General features: G+C 54.9%; 11 protein-coding genes across 11 annotated transcripts; 5 read left to right on the top strand and 6 right to left on the bottom strand.

Annotated features, from left to right (window-relative positions):
• Positions 1 to 439: 439 nt before the first annotated feature.
• Positions 440 to 1,018, top strand: BAUCODRAFT_47942 (uncharacterized protein; the record flags this gene model as incomplete). The annotated part of the gene is made up of 1 exon (XM_007681704.1): positions 440 to 1,018. A coding segment is annotated over one exon (579 nt), but the record flags the coding sequence as incomplete, so codon positions are not given.
• Positions 1,019 to 1,903: 885 nt separating this feature from the next.
• Positions 1,904 to 3,933, bottom strand: BAUCODRAFT_125858 (uncharacterized protein; the record flags this gene model as incomplete). The annotated part of the gene is made up of 4 exons (XM_007681992.1): positions 1,904 to 1,951; positions 2,014 to 2,438; positions 2,528 to 3,650; positions 3,700 to 3,933. The coding sequence occupies 4 exons, from the start codon at positions 3,931 to 3,933 to the stop codon at positions 1,904 to 1,906; spliced, it is 1,830 nt and encodes a 609-aa protein (XP_007680182.1).
• A 1,194-nt stretch (positions 3,934 to 5,127) lies between these two features.
• On the top strand, positions 5,128 to 6,915 carry BAUCODRAFT_37813 (uncharacterized protein). Its single transcript, XM_007681643.1, has one exon. It carries the CDS (start codon positions 5,183 to 5,185, stop codon positions 6,725 to 6,727), a length of 1,545 nt encoding a protein of 514 aa, XP_007679833.1. The 5' UTR covers positions 5,128 to 5,182; the 3' UTR covers positions 6,728 to 6,915.
• A 325-nt stretch (positions 6,916 to 7,240) lies between these two features.
• On the top strand, positions 7,241 to 8,997 carry BAUCODRAFT_125860 (uncharacterized protein; the record flags this gene model as incomplete). The annotated part of the gene is made up of 3 exons (XM_007681993.1): positions 7,241 to 7,756; positions 7,905 to 8,201; positions 8,323 to 8,997. 3 exons carry the CDS (start codon positions 7,241 to 7,243, stop codon positions 8,995 to 8,997), a joined length of 1,488 nt encoding a protein of 495 aa, XP_007680183.1.
• Positions 8,998 to 9,123: 126 nt separating this feature from the next.
• On the bottom strand, positions 9,124 to 11,389 carry BAUCODRAFT_569073 (uncharacterized protein; the record flags this gene model as incomplete). Its single annotated transcript, XM_007681994.1, has 4 exons — positions 10,792 to 11,389; positions 10,128 to 10,755; positions 9,951 to 10,064; positions 9,124 to 9,888 (listed from the first exon to the last, which is right to left on the bottom strand). Exons 1-4 carry the CDS (start codon positions 11,055 to 11,057, stop codon positions 9,124 to 9,126), a joined length of 1,773 nt encoding a protein of 590 aa, XP_007680184.1. The 5' UTR covers positions 11,058 to 11,389.
• Positions 11,390 to 12,009: 620 nt separating this feature from the next.
• Positions 12,010 to 13,124, bottom strand: BAUCODRAFT_48091 (uncharacterized protein; the record flags this gene model as incomplete). The annotated part of the gene is made up of 2 exons (XM_007681705.1): positions 12,010 to 13,014; positions 13,089 to 13,124. Coding segments are annotated over 2 exons (1,041 nt in total), but the record flags the coding sequence as incomplete, so codon positions are not given.
• A 553-nt stretch (positions 13,125 to 13,677) lies between these two features.
• On the top strand, positions 13,678 to 15,185 carry BAUCODRAFT_151299 (uncharacterized protein; the record flags this gene model as incomplete). The annotated part of the gene is made up of 3 exons (XM_007681995.1): positions 13,678 to 13,997; positions 14,060 to 14,475; positions 14,530 to 15,185. The coding sequence occupies 3 exons, from the start codon at positions 13,678 to 13,680 to the stop codon at positions 15,183 to 15,185; spliced, it is 1,392 nt and encodes a 463-aa protein (XP_007680185.1).
• Positions 15,186 to 15,647: 462 nt separating this feature from the next.
• Positions 15,648 to 16,784, bottom strand: BAUCODRAFT_266306 (uncharacterized protein). Its single transcript, XM_007681996.1, has one exon. The coding sequence runs from the start codon at positions 16,500 to 16,502 to the stop codon at positions 15,963 to 15,965; it is 540 nt and encodes a 179-aa protein (XP_007680186.1). The 5' UTR covers positions 16,503 to 16,784; the 3' UTR covers positions 15,648 to 15,962.
• A 403-nt stretch (positions 16,785 to 17,187) lies between these two features.
• On the top strand, positions 17,188 to 17,733 carry BAUCODRAFT_40480 (uncharacterized protein; the record flags this gene model as incomplete). The annotated part of the gene is made up of 1 exon (XM_007681690.1): positions 17,188 to 17,733. A coding segment is annotated over one exon (546 nt), but the record flags the coding sequence as incomplete, so codon positions are not given.
• Positions 17,734 to 17,914: 181 nt separating this feature from the next.
• On the bottom strand, positions 17,915 to 19,800 carry BAUCODRAFT_266173 (uncharacterized protein). Its single transcript, XM_007681997.1, has 3 exons — positions 19,409 to 19,800; positions 18,182 to 19,357; positions 17,915 to 18,130 (listed from the first exon to the last, which is right to left on the bottom strand). Exons 1-2 carry the CDS (start codon positions 19,527 to 19,529, stop codon positions 18,183 to 18,185), a joined length of 1,296 nt encoding a protein of 431 aa, XP_007680187.1. The 5' UTR covers positions 19,530 to 19,800; the 3' UTR covers positions 17,915 to 18,130; position 18,182.
• A 1,268-nt stretch (positions 19,801 to 21,068) lies between these two features.
• Positions 21,069 to 21,586, bottom strand: BAUCODRAFT_41388 (glycoside hydrolase family 11 protein; the record flags this gene model as incomplete). The annotated part of the gene is made up of 3 exons (XM_007681692.1): positions 21,069 to 21,268; positions 21,321 to 21,439; positions 21,492 to 21,586. Coding segments are annotated over 3 exons (414 nt in total), but the record flags the coding sequence as incomplete, so codon positions are not given.
• Between the last annotated feature and the right edge of the window lie 72 nt (positions 21,587 to 21,658).

Consider the following 21,658-nt stretch of genomic DNA (forward strand, 5'->3'; position numbering starts at 1 on the left):
AGCTCTATCACCTTCCTTCACAGCTTGTGTGTACAGAACCTGCTCGCTCGACTAGACGGTTAACTTTAAGCGCGATGGTAGAAGTTGTGACCACGCGGTGTCCTGCTGTTACCGGACATACAGTAGTCTAGCAGTGTCTTTTCGACTGCACGTTCAAGGCTTTCACCTTTGGCGCGATCATTAACAATATGGGCGGGTGAATGCACGCCAATGTCCATTGAGCGGCAGATGTTCGGCTTCAATTACGTCACTGTCACTGCCTCCCGAGCAATCTCCAGACTGGACGTTACCATTCCGTTTTACGATCATGCAATGAAGCATGCGCAGCGCTGTGCATAGGCTCGCTCAAGCGAAGCCAAAACTATGCAAGGGGTTGGAAGCGCGAGTGTATGTTGGACTGTCTTTGCAGAGATGTTACGCCGATAGTGCTCGCTCAGGGCAGGCGCATCCCTTTGAAGGCTACTATGCCGACTTGCTAGATGCTCCGTTACGCGCCGTGCAGCCGGGCACACGCACGGCGCCGGCACCGCTACCAACAGACCAGTTGCCGAAGACGGCTAAGGAGGAGAATCTAGAGAAGGCTCGCGTAGTCTTCGGCTCACGGCTTGCCGGGCCTGTAGAGAGACGCCGCGAAATTGAGGCCAAGAGTCACAATGTGGCTGGCGTTCTCGTCCCACCACGCCCGGAGGAGCCAGATAACTGTTGCATGAGCGGTTGTGTCAACTGCGTATGGGACAGGTTCCGTGATGAGCTGGAGGAATGGGCGGCCAAGAGTGCCGAAGCGCGGGCTAAGCTGCTTGAGCAACGACGCCAGGGCAAAGCAACGGGTATGATGGCGCAGGAGCCTGGCATGCCCACGCACGTGGCGACGAGTATGGATGAAGACGGAGGTGGAAGCGAAACAAATTGGACCGCTGCGGGCGGCATGGAGAGCTTCGGGACGGCAGGCGGAGCGGATCTATTCGCTGACATTCCGGTCGGCATCAGAGAATTTATGAAGACGGAGAAGAAACTGAAAGAGAAGCATCGCAAGGACAGTGGTCCTGTAGGATAAATGCAGCATATGGGGCTGCCGGAGAAGACCATCACATACGGACAGCAGCGCATGAGCGTCACTACACTCGCACTATGTCCCTCAGAAGTTATACAAGTCTAAAAGCTTCTCCATCTCGCTCGCCATGCCTTCTATCATCTTGACTTGCTCAACGATCATGGCCGATCTTTCCTTAACCATTCGGAAAGCCGTTGCAATGCTGCTCAACAACCGTACCTTATGCGAAAAGTCTTCTTCGGTGCCCTTCTGATCACTCAGTTCTGATGGCGAAAGCTGACTGGAAGAAGTCGCAGCTCCAGACGCAGATCTAGCATGCCGGGCGAACGGAAGTTCGGTGTCCTCTTCATCCACTGTGTTCTGGCTCGGGTCCGCGACGCTTTGCACGTCTTCATACTCTCGATCATCGTCGCGGTCATCGCCGGCAAGACTGTTGGTAGGGCTTCCAGGCGACTCAGATGGGCCTTCAAGGGTGGGGCTCTCCACTGGCCGAAGACGGTCAGCTATGGCGAGCATTCCGCGAAGCATTATTGGATTGTAAGGCCGACGGTAGTTGGACATGATGGAAGAACTGGAAGTCACGTCAGTGTGTTTTTCAACTTAGCTTCAATGAAGAGTCAGCTGCGGGCTGACGACAAGCAAATCCTGAGTACACCAAACAGACGACTTCCCGTGCTTGTCAGATCATGCGCAATTTGAGGACGAAGATGTGGTTGACAGATATCGCTTGTGCTTCAAGCCTTTACCACCACTTCCCGACGCGCCGAAAACAGCATGAGCCTCCGCAATGCTTTCCCAGGACGTCTCCATCCTGCCCAGATCCTTATATGACGCACTGGCTGAACGTTGACCTCACGCTCCACGATGCACGGCTCTCCGGAACCCTTCCAGTCCTTCGCACTGCCAGGCTGATGAGTAGTCTCCACAGGCACAAGTTGATTATTTTGCTCCTGCTCCACTACCGCCGAGTCCGGCTCCTCTACGAGCTCCGCCTGCACTTCCACGGCCGTCGCTTGGGTTGGTGCTACGAGCGAGTTGCCACAGTCGCGCAGCTTGTGCTTCTCGATCTTACCGGTCAAAGTCATGGGCAGCTCGTCGACCCAGAAGATGTGCTTCGGAACCATGTGTTTGGCAAGCTTCGCCCTCACAACATCTCGTAATTGCGATGCAGTCAGCTCTTGGCTTGTGTCCGCTTCGGACAGTGCAGCACTAGCACTTAGTCTAAGATCGACCTCGCCGCTGTTGGAATCGTTGCTTTGCGAGACGGTGACATTGGGTCGCGGAATAACAAAAGCGCCAACGACTTCGCCATAGCGCTCGTCTTTCAGGCCGACGACCGAGACCGACTTGACGGCGGCACACTGCATCATAACGTCCTCGATCTCCTCTGGGTAGATGTTTTCGCCGCCACGGATTATGATGTCCGTGCCGAAAAGTCAGCAGTCAACCTACATGAAGCAGGACACATGCACTCACCCTTGATCCGTCCAGTAACGGAGACGAAGCCATCTGCATCCATCATACCCTCGTCACCGCTTCGCATCCAGCGAGTCATTGTACCATCTTCAGCGACGGTTTCAACGATCGCTTCGTCCGTCTTCTTCTGGTTGTCGAGATATCCTCTCATCACCATGCCGGCAATGAGGATCTCACCCCTCTCGCCTACTTCCAGCGTACGATGAGGGTTGTCTCGGGCTGCAATACGCACTGACTGGTGGGGTATAGTATACCCTACCGTTGAGCACTTCTTCTCCTCAGGGTGGGAGGCAAGGGCTATTGTTGCAACCGGACTGCTCTCCGTCATCCCATAGGCATTGCCGACACCGTGGAGGTGTAGGCGCTGGTTGAGCGTTTCGCGAAGCGAGGGCAGGATTGGAGAAGCACCAATGAAGCCGGAACGAATGTGAGAGAAGTCGTGGTTGGCAAACTCAGGCAAGGACAGTAGGTCAAGCCAAGCCATGTACATCGTCGGCACACCGGACAAGATTGTGCAGCGGTCTTCCCTGATCGCGCGAAGCAGGGCAAGAGCATCAAACGCCTCGCATGGCATGCTGATCATTGCACCATGAGTCATTGCGGCTAGCAGGACCAAAACAATGCCTCCACAGTGGTACAGGGGCATTGTGGAGATGTAGACGTCTTCGGAGGTTGTGCCCCAGAGGTGCGAGCACACGTTGGCGTTATTCAAGATATTGTGGTGTGACAGCACAACAGCCTTGGGTGATGAGGTGGTGCCGGAGGTGAAAAGCAGAGTTGCTGTTGAGTCCGCTTCGAGACTCAAGTTGCGCTCGATCGCCTGGTCCGCAGCGGATCGCAGCAAGGTCTGGAACTCCCAGCATCGCTCGCGGAAGTCTGTCGGAGACGTAGCATTGACAACGACAACCTTGCACAGCAAAGCATTGTCGACAGACTGCGCCGCATACACGGCATCTCGCAGGGGCTGTGTGGAGAGTGGTTGCTTGTAGGGAATCGCGATGGTATGGCCGACGAACCAACAGCGCGCCTTCACGTGCTGCAAGGCAGCCACGACCTGAGTTGAACTGTACCCAGGATTTAAAGGCGCCAAGACAATCCCAGACTTGAAGCACGCGTAGATGATCTAGATGTGTGTCAGTTGCTATGGTATGCTTACGGCGAGGCTAACACACAAGCAAGTGATTGATGTTCATGCTAAGTGTCGTTGCGACGACATCGCCAGATGACAGACCAAGCTTGTACAACGCCTTGACAACCTCATCAGTTCGGTCATCAAGGTCGCGGTACGTCAAACGAAGCGCTCCGACTTTGACGGCAGGTCGATCGGAGTACTCATGGACAATCCTGGAAAGGCACACTCCGATGGTCTCTTTCAGTAGTGCTGGCTTGCCAGACGTCAGCTCCATACAAAAACCATTGCCGCTCGAGTTCACCTCCTGCCCACCAGCGCAAGAAGCGAGTTGCTTTGGCTGCCCGTCCATATCCGCTGACAGTTAATAGCAGAGTAAAGATCGAAGACGAGATGTTACAGACGTGCGGGAAAGCTTCAATGGAATGCTAGACTGTTGAAGAATTACATATTAACATGTGAGCAATGTTGACAGACATATGCCTCAATTCCACAGCCCAAAGGCCTCGAAGCTTAGATGCCCGTTCTAGCCAACAACAACCTACATCCATCTGCATCGGCGTTGCCTCCATAGCTGACGCCTGGGAAGTCAATATCGGCGCCTACGAAAGCGCAAGGTATGGCCAGTCAGCGCAGTCATGTGGTAGGACTTCACAAGCCGTGCTGTAAGCCACTCGCTTGGGGCCGTGAGCACTGCCGACTGTGGACGTACGGTCTTCAGACGTCCAATGCGAACCTTGTCACGACCGGTCAAACGAATATGCATTGACAAATACCGTTCAGCCTTCATGCAAGAAGCCTGTGTCAACCAAAGCGCGAGACCGAGCCGAGCTCGCTATCTTCTCATCATAGCTGCATGCTCGCGTGCCGCTCGTGTCTCTCCCGCAATATTTCAGGTGGAATACAGTCTCTACCTTGGACTCGTTACGCCTGTCACTCTTGCTGACATGTAATTAGTGATCGTGCAGGCTGACAGGATGCGAGAACAGCTTTCAGGCGCCCCGAGCCTCCGGGTCCATGAACGCCTTTTGGACCTTTCTCGGCTGAGGTGCAGTAGATGGAGCAGTAAACACAGGGAGGATTGCAGAGGGATTCAGCTCCCCCACAGGAGGATGCTTGCCAAGGCCGCCACGACCACTCTAGTGCCAAATTGTCTGGCCGTCCGGCGGCGAAGCTGCCCTGCCATTTGCTGCGTCAGCTTCGTACGCTGGACTCCACAGGATCGTCTACACGGCCACCACACAACAGTATAGCGCCGTGAAAGGGCGCGAAAAGCCATGCAAGCTGTCAGCTGTCAACACGAGTCGCGGAAGTTACTCGAAATGGTATGCCACTAGGGGAGCATTATGATCCAACCGCCTTAGTCTGCCCTGGCGCATAAGCGTGTTCAACATGCAGTGATGTTAAGGCAGTATTTCGCAGAGCCGGAAGGGCCGCCATGTGAGACAAACATTCTCTTCAAGTCGTGAATGGCCCCATCCTCTGTTGCACTCGAAGTGTCGCAATTGTGTCATTCACGTACCTTGATGGATCCCGCTGTTGTGAAAGCAGTTGAAAAAGATATTGTCCACACCTCGATTGTAGCACGTAGCCCAGATGCATCGTCAGCCACAACCACAATGGAAGCACACTCCCAACCCGAAATGATATTCACGGATCTGGAGAAAGGCATCGTCAAGACGGAGACGGCTGTAGTCCCCAACAACCTAGTGCATGAACAGAAACCCAGAAGAACCCTCAAGAGCCTCGCTTGGCTATACTTCGACTACGCCTGGTATGTCGCTCTGACTCCTTACCGTCAGCTATGGACTCTCGTCGTATGCGCCAATCTGAGCGCCATCCTCGCCGTCGTCGCTTGTTCAGACAAACACCTGCCGTCCATGACAAGTGCCGCCAATGCTGCCGTGGCCAACCTGCTCATGGCCGTGTTGGTTCGCCAAGATTACATGAAGAACGTCATGTATCACACCTGTTGGTCAATTCCGCACTCGGCACCATTGTGGCTCCGCAGGCGACTCGCTCTGGTATACGAGAACGGCGGAGTACATAGTGGAGCCGCAGTGAGCACCCTGATGTGGTTCGTCGTCTTTACCGGCTCGCTGTGGACGAGCTACGCTGGCGGCAACTTCAGCGATGTCGGCGTACTGCTCCTCGATTTACTGTTAGCCATACTCCTCTCCTCAATCGTCGTGACAGCGATACCTCAAGTCCGTCGCAGGTACCACGACCTCTTCGAGAACGCCCATCGTTGGGCAGGCTGGTTCGGCATTGCCCTGTTCTGGGTGTCACTTGTCCTTCTCGCACGAGACCAAGCCCGAGCCTCAGCATCCGGACTCACCATCGGTCAAAGCTTGGTCCAGCTACCAGCTTTCTGGCTGCTAATCATCATCTCTTGCCACGCCATCTACCCCTGGCTACTCCTCCGCAAGGTCGCCGTCGTACGCGCCGAGCGCTTGACCGACCATGCCATACGCATATACTACGATCCACGTGAGCGCATTCCCGCGTTACATGGTGTAGCCATTTCCGACGCACCGCTTTACGAATGGCATGGCTTCGCTGCCATACCGCCGCTGCAGGAGAGCGACAAAGGCGCTTTTTCTTCCATCATCTCACGAGCCGGCGACTGGACAGCCAAGACCATCGAGTCGCCCAGACCTTACTACTATATGCGCGGGATTCATGCCACCGGTGTTCTTGCAATGGCACAAGTCTTCCGCCGCGTCGTGGTCATGGCTACTGGGAGTGGTATTGGACCGTGCCTGGCGCTCTTCGGCGCCGGAACCGTAACCAAGACCAAGATACACATCATCTGGTCGGCACCGAGTCCAAGAACGGTGTTCGGTGATCCAATCTATGATGCGGTGCTGCGAAAGGATCCGGAAGCTACAATCTGGGACACGCGCAAGGACGGGCGAAGGCCGGACATGGTTGAGCTGGCGGAGGACATGTACCATGCCGTTAACGCTGAGGCGGTGTTCTTCATAAGCAACCGCGACCTCACTCGGAAAGTCATCGCTGAGCTGCGGAGGAGGCGGGTGGCGGCTTATGCTCCTATCTTTGACTCGTGAAGGCCCAGAAAAGCCGGTAGACAAGGATAAGGCATCCTAGTCACAGACAGTTCTCTCGAAGCGCTGATTGATGTGCAATATGTCAAGTTGTGCGTGGCGCTCAGCAAGGAGACTGAGCAAGTTTGTCGCGCTCTAGTGACATCGTCCCTGTAGATTCCCCAAGACCAATCAGCCATTCTTGGCCTGCCGTAGGGGGAGATATCAGCATGTCCCATGCTGTATATCCATGTGTATTTAGTGTGGGAGAGTGGAGGTTAGGCATAGATCATGGAGACACGATCAAGCCCACATCCCGCCTGACTCGCATGCGAATGTCACGTGTTAGTCGATGCGCTGCGGTTCAACATCTGACTCCTCTACACCAGTTATCATAGCGTCAAACGCACAGTCGAACACAGTACGCACGAAGCTTCCAGCTACTCAAGATCACGCGCATCACGCCTCATCTTACGTACGCCACCGTCAGCAGCTTCCTTGCTTTCCAGCTTCCCCAGTGCTCACACTAACAGCAACATGAAGACCGACAACTACCTCACGCTGTGTCTCGAGCAGGCCACCAAGTCTCCGCTCCACTACCGCCATGGTTGCATCGTCGTGCGCGGCGGCAAGGTCATCGGCCAGGGCTACAATGACTATCGCCCTGGCTTCAACGGCGGCGCCTTCAAGCACGGTGGCATCGCCAATGGCGGCTTAGATGGTCCCGCCATGAGTGAGGTGAAGGAGAAGCTCAAGAAGCACAAGCGAAGGGACAAGCAGCAGCAGCAGCAGTGTCAGCCCATCTCCGAGGGATGTTCTAGTGCCACTTTCCTCCCGTTTGAGGGCACCGGTGGCGGCCACCATGCCAACGTTCCACTCAGCATGCATTCGGAGATGATGGCCATCCACTCCGCCCTCACTGCCTCCTCCACGCTGTCCTCTACCGCCTTCGCCTGCGAAAAACCGTGCTTCAAACTACCGGGTTGTGATAAACGCAAAGCGCGACTACGAGCCGAAGTGCTTAAACGCTACGTCGAGACCGTCTGCAGCACCGCGACCGCCACGGCAGGCTCGGGCAAGCTCCAAGTCCAAAGGTGCGGTTTTGAAGCTGCCTCATCTCAATCAAACTCTCCACCACCACGGCCACAGCAACAACAACAACAGCAAGCGCTTGAAGGAGCAAGCGGACGCGGAGATGGAGAAGCGGGAAATGTTGGCACTAAGGAAGCACGTGCAGCAGAGTGGCGCGCAGCACGTGCAGCAAGAATGGCGTGGGGCGTTTCACGTGCCAGAGGGTGGAGAGAAACATCATCATCATCATCAGAAGCGGAAAGGGAAGGAAAAGAAAAATCAGAAGGACGTGTATCAGTACGAGTATCAACACAACCGGTCTGGACAACAGACACAACAGTTCCATGGGCTGCAACAACACGGACAGGGTTCTGCGTCTAGAGAGCTGGATGACATACCACGAGGTTACGAATCAGCGCTACACAATGTTATGACAGAAATGACACGGCACGCTTGCATTGAAGCACGAAAGCAGGACAAGCACCAACAAAGCAACGTAAAGGTCAGTGTCTCGTGATTGCTGTCGTTCCAATCCTAACGAGTTCCAGCGCGGTACATCAAGTGCGGCTGCGTGCAACGAGCCACCGCAGCCAGAGCCGATACTTCTTCCCAAGGCCCAGTCAGGGCCAAGCTTGTCCGACCGAAAGAAGCATCCTCGTTTGATGGGCGCCGACCTGTACGTCGCCCGCCTCGGCAGGCGCAAACCGAACGGTACTGAGACCCTAACGCTGCCAACTGTCCGGATCCCAATGGCCGCAGCTGAGGTTTCACCATCGTCTCCGCTTGCAAACGAGGTTATTTTCGCCACCGAGGCTGGAAAGCCGCTGGCCGAATCTGTCAGCTCGCTGCCTACCACAACCACTACATCCACTTCTGGCTCACTGCATGACGAGCTTATCGATCGCAAGCCATCTCCGAGCCGCATTGCAATACCAGAAGTAAATCTTGCACCAAACGTCGTCCGGGCGTCGCGACCGTGCTATCGCTGCATCTCATACATGCATTCAGTCGGTATCAAGCGCGTCTTCTGGACGAATGACGCAGGCGAGTGGGAAGGCGGCAAAGTGCGCGATCTCGCTGATGCGCTTGATAGCTCGATGGAGAGTGTCGCGAAGGGAGCAGATGGTGGGCCTACGGGTAACGGTGTGTTTGTAACCAAGCATGAGGTGTTAATGCTGAAGCGCTTGATGGACGATGGTCGCCGCGTAACGTCAGCTTTCTAAGACCACTAGACAACGTCCGTCTCCCTACTCGGAACAGACTTCTTGCAAGAAGTTCAAAAACAGGAAGCGTCGATCAATACGATGCGTGATTTGTCCCAGAGCCAGTATCAGACTGGCTAACCCAGATTAACTACTGCCTGTCAAGATGTCCTCCGCCTGCTTCTCAGCAAGCATATACACCACCGCTTGAGGCAACCCAGGCGGCAAGAATGGCATAGCACTGACGTCCACGACCCTCAATGCATTCACTCCAATAACGCGACCCTTGGAGTCCACGACTGCCATACTGTCGTTTGCCATCCCCATTCTACAGGTTACAGAAGCATGGTAGTACGTCCCTAGGCCGCTCCGGATAGCAGCAAGGATGTCTTCGTCGCTCGTAACATTCAAGCCAGGAAACACTTCTTTACCGCCAAGAATCACAGACTGAAGCTGTGGCGTTGCGGCGTACTGTCTGATCCGTCGCACGGCGGCGATCGCCACTTCTTGATCCGTGGGATGCGTGAGCCATTGTGGGTTTATGATTGGCGGGATGCTGGCATCGCTCGAGTTGATTGTAACGTAGCCTCGACTGAGCGGAGCTTCAAGCCCGATCACGAACGAGCCGTAATTGTTGACGGTGTCGGGAGCAAGCCCCGGACCAGCATAGACCGGCGTGCTGGCAAGAAGGACATCCGGCCAGTCTGCTGGAAAATCTGCCAAATCCCGTTGAGCCTTGGCACTAAAGTTGGCGGAAGAGACATTTAGCAACTTCTCGAAGCTCACGACGTCGTCGCCCGGATTGGTGAGGAAGCCGCTCCGGTTGGCATTGTACTGCTCCACGGCCTCGGCAAAGAGCGTAGGGTTGTTTTGGTAAGCGCTTGAGGTTTGAAAGTCAAAGGCGTAAGAGACCTACATTTCACGCTGTTAGCGACCACGACTCGTCGCCGTACCGAACAAAGTGACAAGCATACGGCAAAGAGTGGGTTGTCCCACATGTTCTGTCCAACACCCGACCGATTCGCAATCACATGGATGTCGAATTGGATCAGAGTGTCTGCCGGCCCAACACCAGACACCATTAGGAGCTGTGATTGCAGTGTCAGTCGGCATAGTGAGGTTGTGGTCATGTAATGCATGCTGCAGCATACCTGAGGACTTTGGAAGGCACCAGCGGATAATATGACCTCTTTGTTTGCACTCAGGACAAAGGGTACTCCAGCCGCTTCAGCGCGGACGCCTGTTGCCGTCGTGCCATGGAATATGATCTGCTTCGCCATAGTATGAGTGAAGACTGTTAGTCGTTGCGTCTTCTCCCCAAGTGCAAGATAAGCTGTCTCGGATGTGCTCCTTTCGCGGTTTTCGGCATCGATTGTGACTGGCACCCAAGTATGACCCAGCAACCGCCCACTTTCAAGACCTTGAGGGAGTCTAGGCAAACCCAGCGCATCCGCAGCCGCCAATATCCACGACCCAAGCGCAAATGTGAATGCCGGAAAGGATACTTGTACAGGCCCATTGGGGCTGAAGGCGGAGAGATCGTAGTCCGTTGCAGTGGAATTAGCAGGTCTCTCCTCTCCTGGCCTGGGGGGAGTGAAGCCGGTACTCTTCTTGAAGTATTTGATAGTGTTGTTCCAAACGAAGCTCGGGTCTCCCACAACGTCCGCCCAGCGTTGCATGGTGCCGATTGTAGGTCGCAGATAACCCAGAGCGTTCCTTGCTGAGCTCCCGCCTAGACACTTTCCACGGGTATAAGGAATCGATCTCCCGTCTGCTCCGCTTTGCGGTGTTGTGAGGAAACCCCAGTCAACCAACGGGCTACTCGGCAGACCAAGCAGCCCAGGCACAACGGAGCGGTTCCCATTCTCAACCTCGTAGAAGCCGCCAGCCTCAATTACGGAGACGGTATGCCCGCCTTGCGCAAGTCGTGTGGCTATCGTCAAGCCAGCGGTGCCACCGCCAATGACGACATAATCGTAGCTGGCATTTCCAGGAATGCCGAAAGCAGAACCAAGGGGTGAATGCTGAGCAGAGGAGAAGGACGCGAGGGCAGAAAGGATGAGTTGACGGAGAGCGACCATTATCAAGTCGTACGAAATGGGACTGTGAAGCAGTTGGAGAAAATGTGTGAACTTACCGTTACATATATAGCCACGCTTCCACCCGAGTGTTGTTCGCTCGTCTCAATGAGAATAGTTATTAAGTCCGATCCTCCAACAGTTCTGGTCTCTAGGGTTCAGCCGTGCTGTATACCGTCTTCCATCAAGATTAGCAATTACACGCGCGGGGGAATCCTTAGGGCTTAATATAGGGCCAGAAACGGTTCCAGTCCAGGTACAGAACGCAAGGTCGTGCTACTCAGGAACCAGGATGGTAAGCGCAGGTGCCACCTACACATACGAAGCCAGTGCCCTCGTTCGTGCTCCGGTAGGGAAGCTTGACATGTGACACTACGCCACCGAAGGAAGGCCTGAGCCCGCAAGCGTCAGAACCTGCAGATCACCGGACTACATGTACTGATGCTTCACTGCATTCAGCCTACTAATTCTTCTTTATCTGACCAGTACTCATCTTCACAGGATCGAGCAGTGCTTCGGCAGCTGAAAGGAGCTATGGGTACCCCGGACAGTCTCCTGCTCAGCGTTGCGCAGGAGGCTCGAAAGTGCATCTACAACTTTCCCGTCGGTTACTCCCAAACCACACGATTGACCGTGACGCGGTCGTGCTGGACTGCTTTGGCCATTACAGAGCGAAAGGAGAGAAGTTGATTCGGCACTCGTAGCTGCGGCTCGGTTGACAATCGCTCCGGATTATTGCGCACATCGTTGCCAAACCTGGCCTAAAGCATCCTGGTATTGCTGCAGTGGTGTGGAAGCTGCACGAGTTTGGATACTCACCGCCTGCGACGTTCTTGCTGGCTGCAGGTCACGGAGTCTCAACTGCAAACTGACGGAGAGTTGACTGCTTGCATTCTTATGCAGCTCAGCCAGTCACGGTCGAGATCTCCAGCTCCTCTTCCGTCAGGTTTGTCATGCGGTACTTCGAGATCCAGTCATCTCGGTTGATGTACCCTCCGCACATCCTTCGTTCGCCCGTAAAGGCTGCCCGGCCGTGCAACACCCTCCAATTATCGAACAGCAGCATGCGTCCCGGCTTCAGCTGGAACCAGTACTGGTTCTTTGGATCATTAATGAGAGCGTTGAACTTCGCAGCGGCGTTATACCACCGGTCTAGACGTGCCCAGGAAGCCGCTACATTGGCACGGTCGGCATTATTCCACCGAACCTGAATTAGCTTCGCATACTCCTCGCTGTGGACAAGCGTTGGGAAGGCTTGTGCAGGCTGTATGCTGACGCCTTTGTTGCCGCTGGCGTGCGCGTAAACCCCAGTGGCACTCAAGACGTGGTAAGCGTCCTTGTTCATATCGAACAGCTGCTTGGCAACGTTGAAGCCATCCACCAGGACGCTTTCGCCCCCTTCGCCACCGGTGTGTGACAAAAGGTGCAGTGCCTGCAAGCCTGCGGGGTCCGTGAAATAGGTATTGTCTGTATGAGGTTCAAGTGCTTCACTCGTATATGCTGTATCCTTGGAGGAGAGGTCAGAAGTAAAGTCGTAGAAGCCCCCATAATGGGTATGGCGGATAGGACCGATCTGCTCCAGCAGCGCTTTAGAAGCCTCGGGCGTGGACGGCATGTTATCAACGAATGCGAAGCCATGGACGCGAACCAATCGAAGCAGCTGTGCAAAGCTCTGGTCGTCGTTGCTCAAGGTCTCATAATCCGCGCTTGGCGGCCGTTGCGCGATGCTAGCTGTCCACGGCTCAACATCGACCATCGCCTCACGGAAGCCCCTCGCAACGTAGCTCTGTCGATTCGAGATAACCCTACCCGAGAGTGTTGTCTTGTGTCCGTCTTGAAAGTACACCGTAACCTTCTCAGGCAACTGCGAGGCGTCTACACTTGCCACAGTCACACCGGCTATAGTCTGTCTGAATATGTTGACGTTGCGCTGGCCTGTCTCGGGGTGGCGACACTCCTCCTGTGAGTACATCCAGTCAAGCGTCAGCCATGCCTCACAAATCTACTGCTGAGAACAACGAATTTCTGACATACACAAGCGCAAGTGTCTCGCAGCCAGTGACCAGGAACCCTGATCATCTCACCTCTGGCAAGAATGCAGAGCGCACCATCTATGACTTGGGGCGGTGCGAGCTCAGACTGCGAGGCGCTGCGAGAAGGAGCAGGCAACGGGCTTCCATTGAGAATCTCCACATAGCTATGGATATTGACTCTGGTCCTTCCACCAGAGTCTACCTTACGGTCCGTTACATGGGAGCGAGTTGTGTCCTTGCCTCTGAGTTTTCGCCACCACTTTACACTGTCCACAAGTACGCGTTGGGTAGTAACGTGCCGAAGCAATCGCGACCTTGTCAGTATATGAGACATGGTGAAGCTCGTTCATGAGCAACGCTGCCCGGAGGAGGAAGACGAGGCGTGCATCGGCAAATGCTCGGCAGTCGGGGATTTTGCGAACATCGCCGAGCAGTGTGTCGCCAGCATGCGCGCCTGAAGCCATCAAGCTACCTCTACCACTACAACACATCTCCACCACTCAATCGCCACAACTCCATCGACACTCGCCCATCCGGCTTCAGATCCCTATCCTCACGGACTACACACGAACAGCCTACAGTAGCCCACCATGTCGACACTTGAAGATCTTGATGATATGGAGCAGGAGGGCAAGAAGGATGACCAAGGCGACAAGGACAAGAAGCCGCAGCAGAACGGCGCTGATGGCGATGCCGAGATGAAGGATGCCGAGAAGAAAGAGGAAGAGAAGGAGGAAGACATGATCGACTTCGAAATCCTGAACTCAAGCACACGCGACATCGTAGCGCGGAGACGATTACTAGAGAACGACATGCGGATCATGAAGAGCGAGTTCCAGCGATTAACGCATGAGAAGCAAGCGATGCATGAAAAGATCAAGGACAACATTGACAAGATCGACAATAATCGGTAAGCTGTCAAATTGTGGCGAACTTAGCCATGTGGACGTTGCCGCTGACACCTCCCTTCAGACAACTGCCGTATCTCGTAGGTAATGTCGTGGAGATCCTCGACCTGGACGTCACCGCCGAGGCTGCGGAAGAAGGCGCGAACATCGATCTCGATGCTACCCGAGTGGGCAAGTCGGCCGTGATCAAGACCTCAACCCGTCAGACCATCTTCCTACCGTTGATCGGTCTCGTGGATCATGAGAAGCTCAAGCCGGGCGACCTGATAGGTGTGAATAAGGATTCCTACCTCATTCTGGATACGCTGCCCGCAGAATACGACAATCGCGTGAAGGCGATGGAAGTCGATGAGAAGCCGACAGAGAAGTACACGGATGTAGGTGGGCTGGACAAGCAGATTGAGGAGTTGGTAGAGGCGGTTGTGTGGCCCATGAAGGAGGCGGAGAGGTTCAAGAAGATTGGCATCAAGGCACCGAAAGGTACGGTCTTGTAGGAACACTGATTCGGAAAGTGAGCTGACAACAACGGTATAGGTGCGTTGATGTACGGTCCACCAGGCACAGGCAAGACTCTGCTCGCTCGAGCATGTGCAGCGCAGACTGAAGCCACCTTCCTCAAGCTCGCCGGACCGCAACTGGTACAGATGTTCATCGGAGACGGAGCCAAACTCGTACGAGACGCTTTCGCTCTGGCAAAGGAGAAGGCACCTGCGATCATCTTCATCGACGAGCTGGACGCAGTAGGCACCAAGCGATTCGACAGCGACAAGAGCGGAGATCGCGAAGTGCAACGCACCATGCTCGAGCTACTCAACCAGCTCGACGGCTTTGCATCAGACGAACGGATCAAAGTCCTGGCCGCCACGAACCGTGTCGACGTATTAGATCCGGCTTTACTCCGATCAGGACGTCTAGATCGCAAAATCGAGTTCCCGCTGCCCAATGAGGAAGCCCGCGCGCAGATTCTACGCATACACTCTCGGAAGATGACTGTGGATGAGGGTGTTAACTGGGCTGAATTGGCGAGGAGTACGGACGAATTTGGTGGCGCGCAGCTGAAGGCTGTCTGTGTGGAGGCGGGCATGATTGCGCTTAGGTCCGGCCACAACAAGATCAGTCATGAGCATTACGTTGATGCAATCGCTGAAGTGCAGGCTAAGAAGAAGGACACGGTCAACTTCTATGCTTAGAGGGTACTGGTGGGTTTGCATAGCGTGGCATTTCTGTAACATATCTGCTAGACTGCCGACGGTGAGCCGTGGAGGCTGTAAGATCTTAGTCACCACCCGCCATGGGGCGCACATTGCGGTATTCGTGCATTTGTTCCCGCGATGCATAAAAGTCGGGGCAAACGATACATCTCAGGCGCTGGCGAACTCTCGCCATGCCTGAATCCAGCGTGGGGTCTAGATCTGGATCTTCTTGCCTCGACTCTTACAATCAAATCAATGCCCAACAACCACGCCCCAGCAGTACTGGGAGTACCACCCCGGATTCAGTGACAAATGTCTCACAAGTCTGCACAAACCCATCGACCCTCATTTCCGTGTCCGGATGCTCAGCGGGTTCTCCAGAATCGTGATGCTCGCAGCCAGGAGCAAGCATCACCTGCCAGTGCCGCAGGGACGTTGGGTGGCCGAAGCATAGGCACCGTGCAACGCAGCGCATGTGCGTCATACACCTTCGTGCGATCAGTTGCCCACATGCCGTCTCCGGAAGGTCGCACACTTCACGTTCAATGATCATCCTGGATGCTTGGCACCATATATTGAGACACGAGGCTTCGGTACCCAGCCGCAGGAGCGTGTTTGAGACACAGCCGGTGCTATGCTCGTCCTGCGGCTCCACAGGGCTTACAGTACTTCCAATGATTGGAATGTGGCCTCTGATACACGGCCAGAAGACCGCAATGCATAGACGGGCCGTATCTTCCGATCCGATGGCCCGACTCCACAGCTGGCATAACATCACAGTGATGCTGGCCGCGCGGTAATGAATAAAGCCTTCCCGCTAGCCATCACCTTGCCATCGCCGTCCTGCAAGATACCACGGAGCCACACCTTCCGCCCAGTAACCTCAGTCACCCAAGCCCTGGCAAGCACGACACAAGGGGTGGAGATGGGAGCCTTGTAGTCCACTGTCATGGTTGCGGTTGCGGGCGGTATCTTGTTCGGCATGCTGTTGTGTGCACAGGCGCCGAGCATTTGATCCAGGATCAGCGAGTTGAATCCACCATGGGCGCGTCCGCTCATGCCGTCAACATCGCGGCCTACCGCCATGAGTAGGCACTCTTCGGTACTCCGTACGGAGTCAGGTTCGGTGCAAGGCCGCCGGAACATTAAGTGGGCTTTGATAGCGTCGTTTCTGTAAAGGGTTTTGTGGAACATGCTGTTTGACACCGATCCATCTGGGAAAGTCTTAGCTGTTTCCTCCACATCCACCAGACCTGGTTGTGATAGCAATTCGCGGCACCATGGTAGGTCGAGGTCATGATGAAGGTCTGGCATTGGGGAGCACAGTTGCGCTCACGGGCCAATGATGCTGTGCGACGAAAACCGAGAGGCTGGCAAACCATTTACCACCTACCGTGGTCGAATGAGGCTATACATTCATTGTGTACTGCCCGAGGCGACTTTTAGGGCAGAAGACTGCCGAGGTTCTCAACAGCGCCCGCCGTAATTATCCCTCCTGTACAATACCGGAGCCGTTAGGGCTGGAGAGACTGTCGATCTCATATGTGCCGAAGGCGGCCGGACATATATTCCGCGTTGCTAATCACTATCGTCTCCCAAGGACCGTGAATTTGTCGACAAAGAAAGAGACAGTATACCTGATCAGACAATGGCTGTAGCCCCGCAACGGCTCCTCGGGCTGGGGATCCGTGACCGAGATCGTACCTGCATAATGTACATGTAGTCCACTCACCGACCGCGATAAGGTAACGGGAGCTCTGCCCCTGGGCCCCTGCGTGTCGTCTCCGAATAGGCGTTGCTCACTTCGAGCCAAATTACCCTTGTGAACCACCTACCGTTCAGTCGACAGATCTGTGTCACCAGCATTCGCCTTGACGCCATGTCGACCCAAGAAGCACGAGCATGGACGTACACCGCCGGCTACCCCTCGAGCTTGCAACTCAGCACGATCGAGGTTCCGCGAGCGAATGATATCAAAGGCTTGGGCACGACGGCGCATATGCTGGTCAAGATCAATGCATGCGCACTGAACCCGGTCGACATCCAGATGATGAATCTACCTCTATGGAGACTGCCCGGCTACAACAAGCCCAAGACTTGTGTCTGCGATTTCAGCGGTACCATCATCGCCGGTGGACGGACAGGCTTCATTCAAGGTGATGAGGTCTTCGGCTTGACGCTAAAGCCTATGAACGAGGCTGGCGGAGCGTTGGCCGAGATCGCACACTTCGATATGGCGAACACCGTCGCAGCCAAGAAGCCCAAGGAATGGAGCCACGAGCAAGCAGCAGCAATCAGCCTGGTGTGGTTGACAGCAGAGTCATGTATAGAAAATGTTGCGAAGTTTGTGGACGAGACATCGAGCAAGCGCGTTGCAGTTCTGGGCGGTTCGAGCGCCGTAGGCATGTACACGATCATGCTCGCGAAGAGGCGAGGTTGGAAGGTCATCTCGACATCGTCTAGTGCCAACAAAGACTTTGTTCTCTCGACGCTTAAGGCCGATGAGCATGTGGATTACACATCACAAAATGTTCGGTCAAGCGTGCAGAAGTTCGCACCGGACGCAGTCATTGATTGTGTTGGAGGCACTGCTTGCATTGGTCTTCCGAGCAGTAAGCGCTACGTGACAATCGTTGGGGACAAAACAGGTCGGACATGGATGGGCGGGCCATACACTTACTATGACTTCCTTGGCCCCTTTGCCGCGTACCACGCAGCCATGCAGTGGATAAGATGGGGACGTGGCCAGTTTGGCTTGGGAGAGAGCTACGATGTGATCATCCTTGACATGAAGAGGGAGTGGCTTGAACAAGCCAAAAGCACTCTCTCGCCGGATGAGATATATATCGACAGCGTCTTCCCCTTCGATGACGCCAAGAGAGCATTCGAGAGACTGAACACGGGCAAAGCACGAGGCAAAGTGGTGGTCAAGATCTCAGACACTGGTCACGTCAACCTAGCTTGAACGATGGCGGCCGCGTGGCGAGACGAGCCTTACGCATGCAACAGCGTCACAAGACTCTGCCTTCCGTCTGCAATCATTTCGTCAATCTGGCCATTCCAAATCTCGTCGTTGCTAGCCTTGCACTCAGCATAAATCTTGTCGACGTCTCTTCCCACGCCCTCCGCACGCCACTCGTAGACATCGCCGTCTTTCCGACTACTCTGCACGAGCCATTGTGTCCGCTCCTTCCTACAATCGCTAAAGGCCTGGAATGCGGCCCGGAAACCCTTATGGCCTGCCGCTGCGACAGCCGGGTCCGCCAAAAGCTCAGCCATTACAGCCGCGTCTTCGATACAGATTCCTGCGCCTGCGCCATGATGTGGGGTGGTTGCATGGGCGGCGTCGCCCAAACAACACACTCGGCCCTTGTTGTATGCCGGCATGGGGTGCTCGGCGGTATCGAAGATAGCCCAGCAATCCAGGTTAGGCTCGAGCATGTCAATAATCTTCTGCACTGTAGGTCCGAAATCCTTGAAGTCTTCGTAGACGTGCTCCTTCTTACTGGGCATTGTCAGATGCTTTACATCTGGCCATTGCTCGCGGGTTGTGTGGAACGCTACCACATTCATGGTATTTCCTCCGTCGACCGGGAAGGTCAAGACGTGCCCGTCCTGACCAAGATGCATCTTGCTGTTTCCCGCATTGTCCTCGCCAAGCGCATCCACTGCTCGTTGCATAGGGATAAGTCCACGGTAAGCGTACTTGAACGAGTACACTGGGGCAGCGCCGGGGTGGTCCTCTCCAAGCATCCATGCTCTGGTCCGAGACTTGATGCCATCACAGCCAATCACAGCATCTGCCTCTGCTTCAGTGCCATCATGAAACTTCAACTTCACCTTGCCATCACCATCAGGCTGCTCGAGGGTGTCAAGATGCTTGTTGAAATGTGTTATGCCATCCGGTACCAGTTTAATTAGCTCGTCCAAGAAATGTGCCCGATGCACCGCGTTGGCGCCGTAATCGTTGGTCAAGGAGAACAGCAATTTCTCCTTGCCTACGGGAGCGTTCTTGTCGAAGCCATCCTGGAAGTCAAACCACACATATTTCTTGTCAGGTGACTGGTTGTGCGTCGCCACCTTATTGAACGCTTCCGTGATGTCGGGAGAGCATGCTCCCATTGCCCGCACAGAGTTTGGGCCGAAGGCGACTCCAGCGCCGATCTCACCTGGACGGCCGTTAGCCAGAAGTCTATCAACTGGGACTGTATAGATCTTACCGAAGGCATGGGCTTGTTCATACAGCTGGACATCGATGCCGCGCCGTATCAGCGCAATAGTTAAGACGACGCCGGAAATTCCTCCCCCAACAATAGCTATGCTTGGTTTGCTGGATGCCATGACCGTTGCTGCTGACGCTGCCGCCTGACAGGGAGAAGGAGGATGGCACGCTCGACAAACACCGCCTAACTGGCCTTATATGGCGCGTTGGGCGGATGGATTCGGATGTCTTGCTATTGCTTGCGCTCCAGCTTCATGCGCTGTATGTGCGGATAGCCCGGAGGTTCTGCTATAGCTTGGGCCCTGACTTTATGCGCTATAACCGCGGATAGCACGGAGTTACTGCTATTGCCCGTGCTCGGACATTGTATGATGTGTGCGCGGAGCCCTGAATCTCGGCACCGCCTGCGCTCGAGTTTTATGCGCTGTATGCGCGGATATCACTTGTGGTCGAGCTTCATGCGCTGTATGCTTCTGCCTCCAACCCTACCACCTACACTCGCTGCCATACTAATTGCGGCTCATGAATACATCGCAATCGAACACTTTCCGACAGAATGCGGGCAGGTCGAGGCGCATAGCGTTGGGCTGCCTAAGTATATCACCGGCATGCCTTCTTGGCTCGCGACGTCAGACCGTCTACGGTCTCCATCCGCTACCTTATGGTAGTACACTGCCCACTACTGGTACCATCGAAGCCCTCGGGTGGCTCAAGACCTTCGAAGTCGGGTCGGCATCGAGACCGGTCCGGAAGCGCGCCATGCACCGTGACGAATGGCGTCCACGCAGAAGCTTTACCCGAGCTTTGTCTGAAAGCTTATCGTCCTTGGTCAGCTGCCAAGACCATTGCGGAAGGGCTTTCCATTTCCTCCTCCGGACGTAGCATAGCCCCAGTATACCTTCATATCAGATCGTTTCCAGTGCATGATGAGCTTCTGTGCCCAACGCCCACCCTTATGCGTGCCATCGAGCCGAAGTTGGGACTGCTTGATCCAAATGTGGCTAATGAGCCTCCGCACAATGCCTAATACCTTATATGTCTAGTATAAGAAACTGATTGCTGCTGTTGATGAAGCCAAATTCCAGGGAAGGTTCTGGTACAGCCAAGTCCGAGTTATGACTCAACCGCAAAGTGGAGGTGGAAACAGAGAAGCGACCGCGTGTACATGCAGCAGCAGAGTGGAGGCGCACGGACCGCTGTACGACGAGTGAACGGGGTGGTGTTTCAGAGGGAGAGGATTGCCATGACACGGAACTTCAACCTATCCTTGAAATGACTGCCTGACTGCCTGGCACTGTGAGGCGTATTATCAACCATCACCGGCATACCCAAGGCCCGCAGACTGGCATTTCGAGAGGCTCCTCACAATGGAACCAAGCAACCGAACAATCATACGCACGGCCCCGCACAACATCACTCGAACTTGGTTTCCGTTGCTGTCTTTTCGGTGCCAGACACGCTGAAGCTGCCCCACGCTCGTGTGCGTACCCGCCCATCTCCTACTCTCAACGCTAGGTCACCACTTTAGGAGCATGTAACGCTAGCACTGCCGGAGCCGGAGAACGCTTCAACAGCCATGACCTGATGCGAACGTCAGCAAGACTGACATATATTAATCTCAACTTTGCACATGCCTGGAAGTTATAAGACGAGCCGAACCCGTGCTTGGCCCAGAAGTTGAAGTGGGTTCCAACGTTGACGTTGCCGGAAGTCCGCTGGCTCTGTCGAACGGACCAGTACTGGGTGAAAGTCGACGTGCCAGTGATCGAGGGCTGGTTCGTGCGCGTATCTGTACACACGGTGTAGGTGCTGCCATCAGAGCTGAGTGTACCGAGCTGAGTAGCACCCGAGCATGGGTCTCAACCCGAGTCAGCCAACGAACATGAATTTGGAGAGGATCTTGGACTCACTGTACGAGCCGTAGGCCTCGACGATGTAGTACTCGGCTTGCGGAGAATTCACCCAACCGTAGACGGAGAGGTAGGAGCCAGAACCAGAAGCAGAGTAACTGGCAGAGTACGTGATGGTGCTGATCCTGGGGTCAGAACGCTGGCTGGTGACAGTGCGGAACCGTGGCTTACCGAGCAGCACCAGTGGACCAGCCCAGTCCGACGACAAAGTCGGTACCCAGATTGCTCCACTTGACGGAGTAGGTACCAGCGTTCAGGTTGTAAGTGAACCCGGCTGCGGCGCCATTGTAATTCTGATGCAGCCATTACTCAGTTGCGCGCGGATATCAGTCAAGTTG

The sequence above is a fragment of the Baudoinia panamericana genome (assembly GCF_000338955.1).
Source record: "Baudoinia panamericana UAMH 10762 unplaced genomic scaffold BAUCOscaffold_12, whole genome shotgun sequence".
Classification (NCBI taxonomy): Eukaryota; Fungi; Ascomycota; class Dothideomycetes; order Mycosphaerellales; family Teratosphaeriaceae; genus Baudoinia; species Baudoinia panamericana.

Excerpts from the sequence above, each read along its gene's own strand:
- BAUCODRAFT_266306 (XM_007681996.1), bottom strand. The coding sequence starts at position 16,502 with ATGCCAGACCTTCATCATGACCTCGACCTACCATGGTGCCGCGAATTG.
- BAUCODRAFT_37813 (XM_007681643.1), top strand. The coding sequence starts at position 5,183 with ATGGATCCCGCTGTTGTGAAAGCAGTTGAAAAAGATATTGTCCACACC.
- BAUCODRAFT_266173 (XM_007681997.1), bottom strand. The coding sequence starts at position 19,529 with ATGGCATCCAGCAAACCAAGCATAGCTATTGTTGGGGGAGGAATTTCC. Across the intron at positions 19,358-19,408 it reads TGAACAAGCCCATGCCTTCG|GTGAGATCGGCGCTGGAGTC; the intron begins GTAAGATCTATA and ends ACGGCCGTCCAG.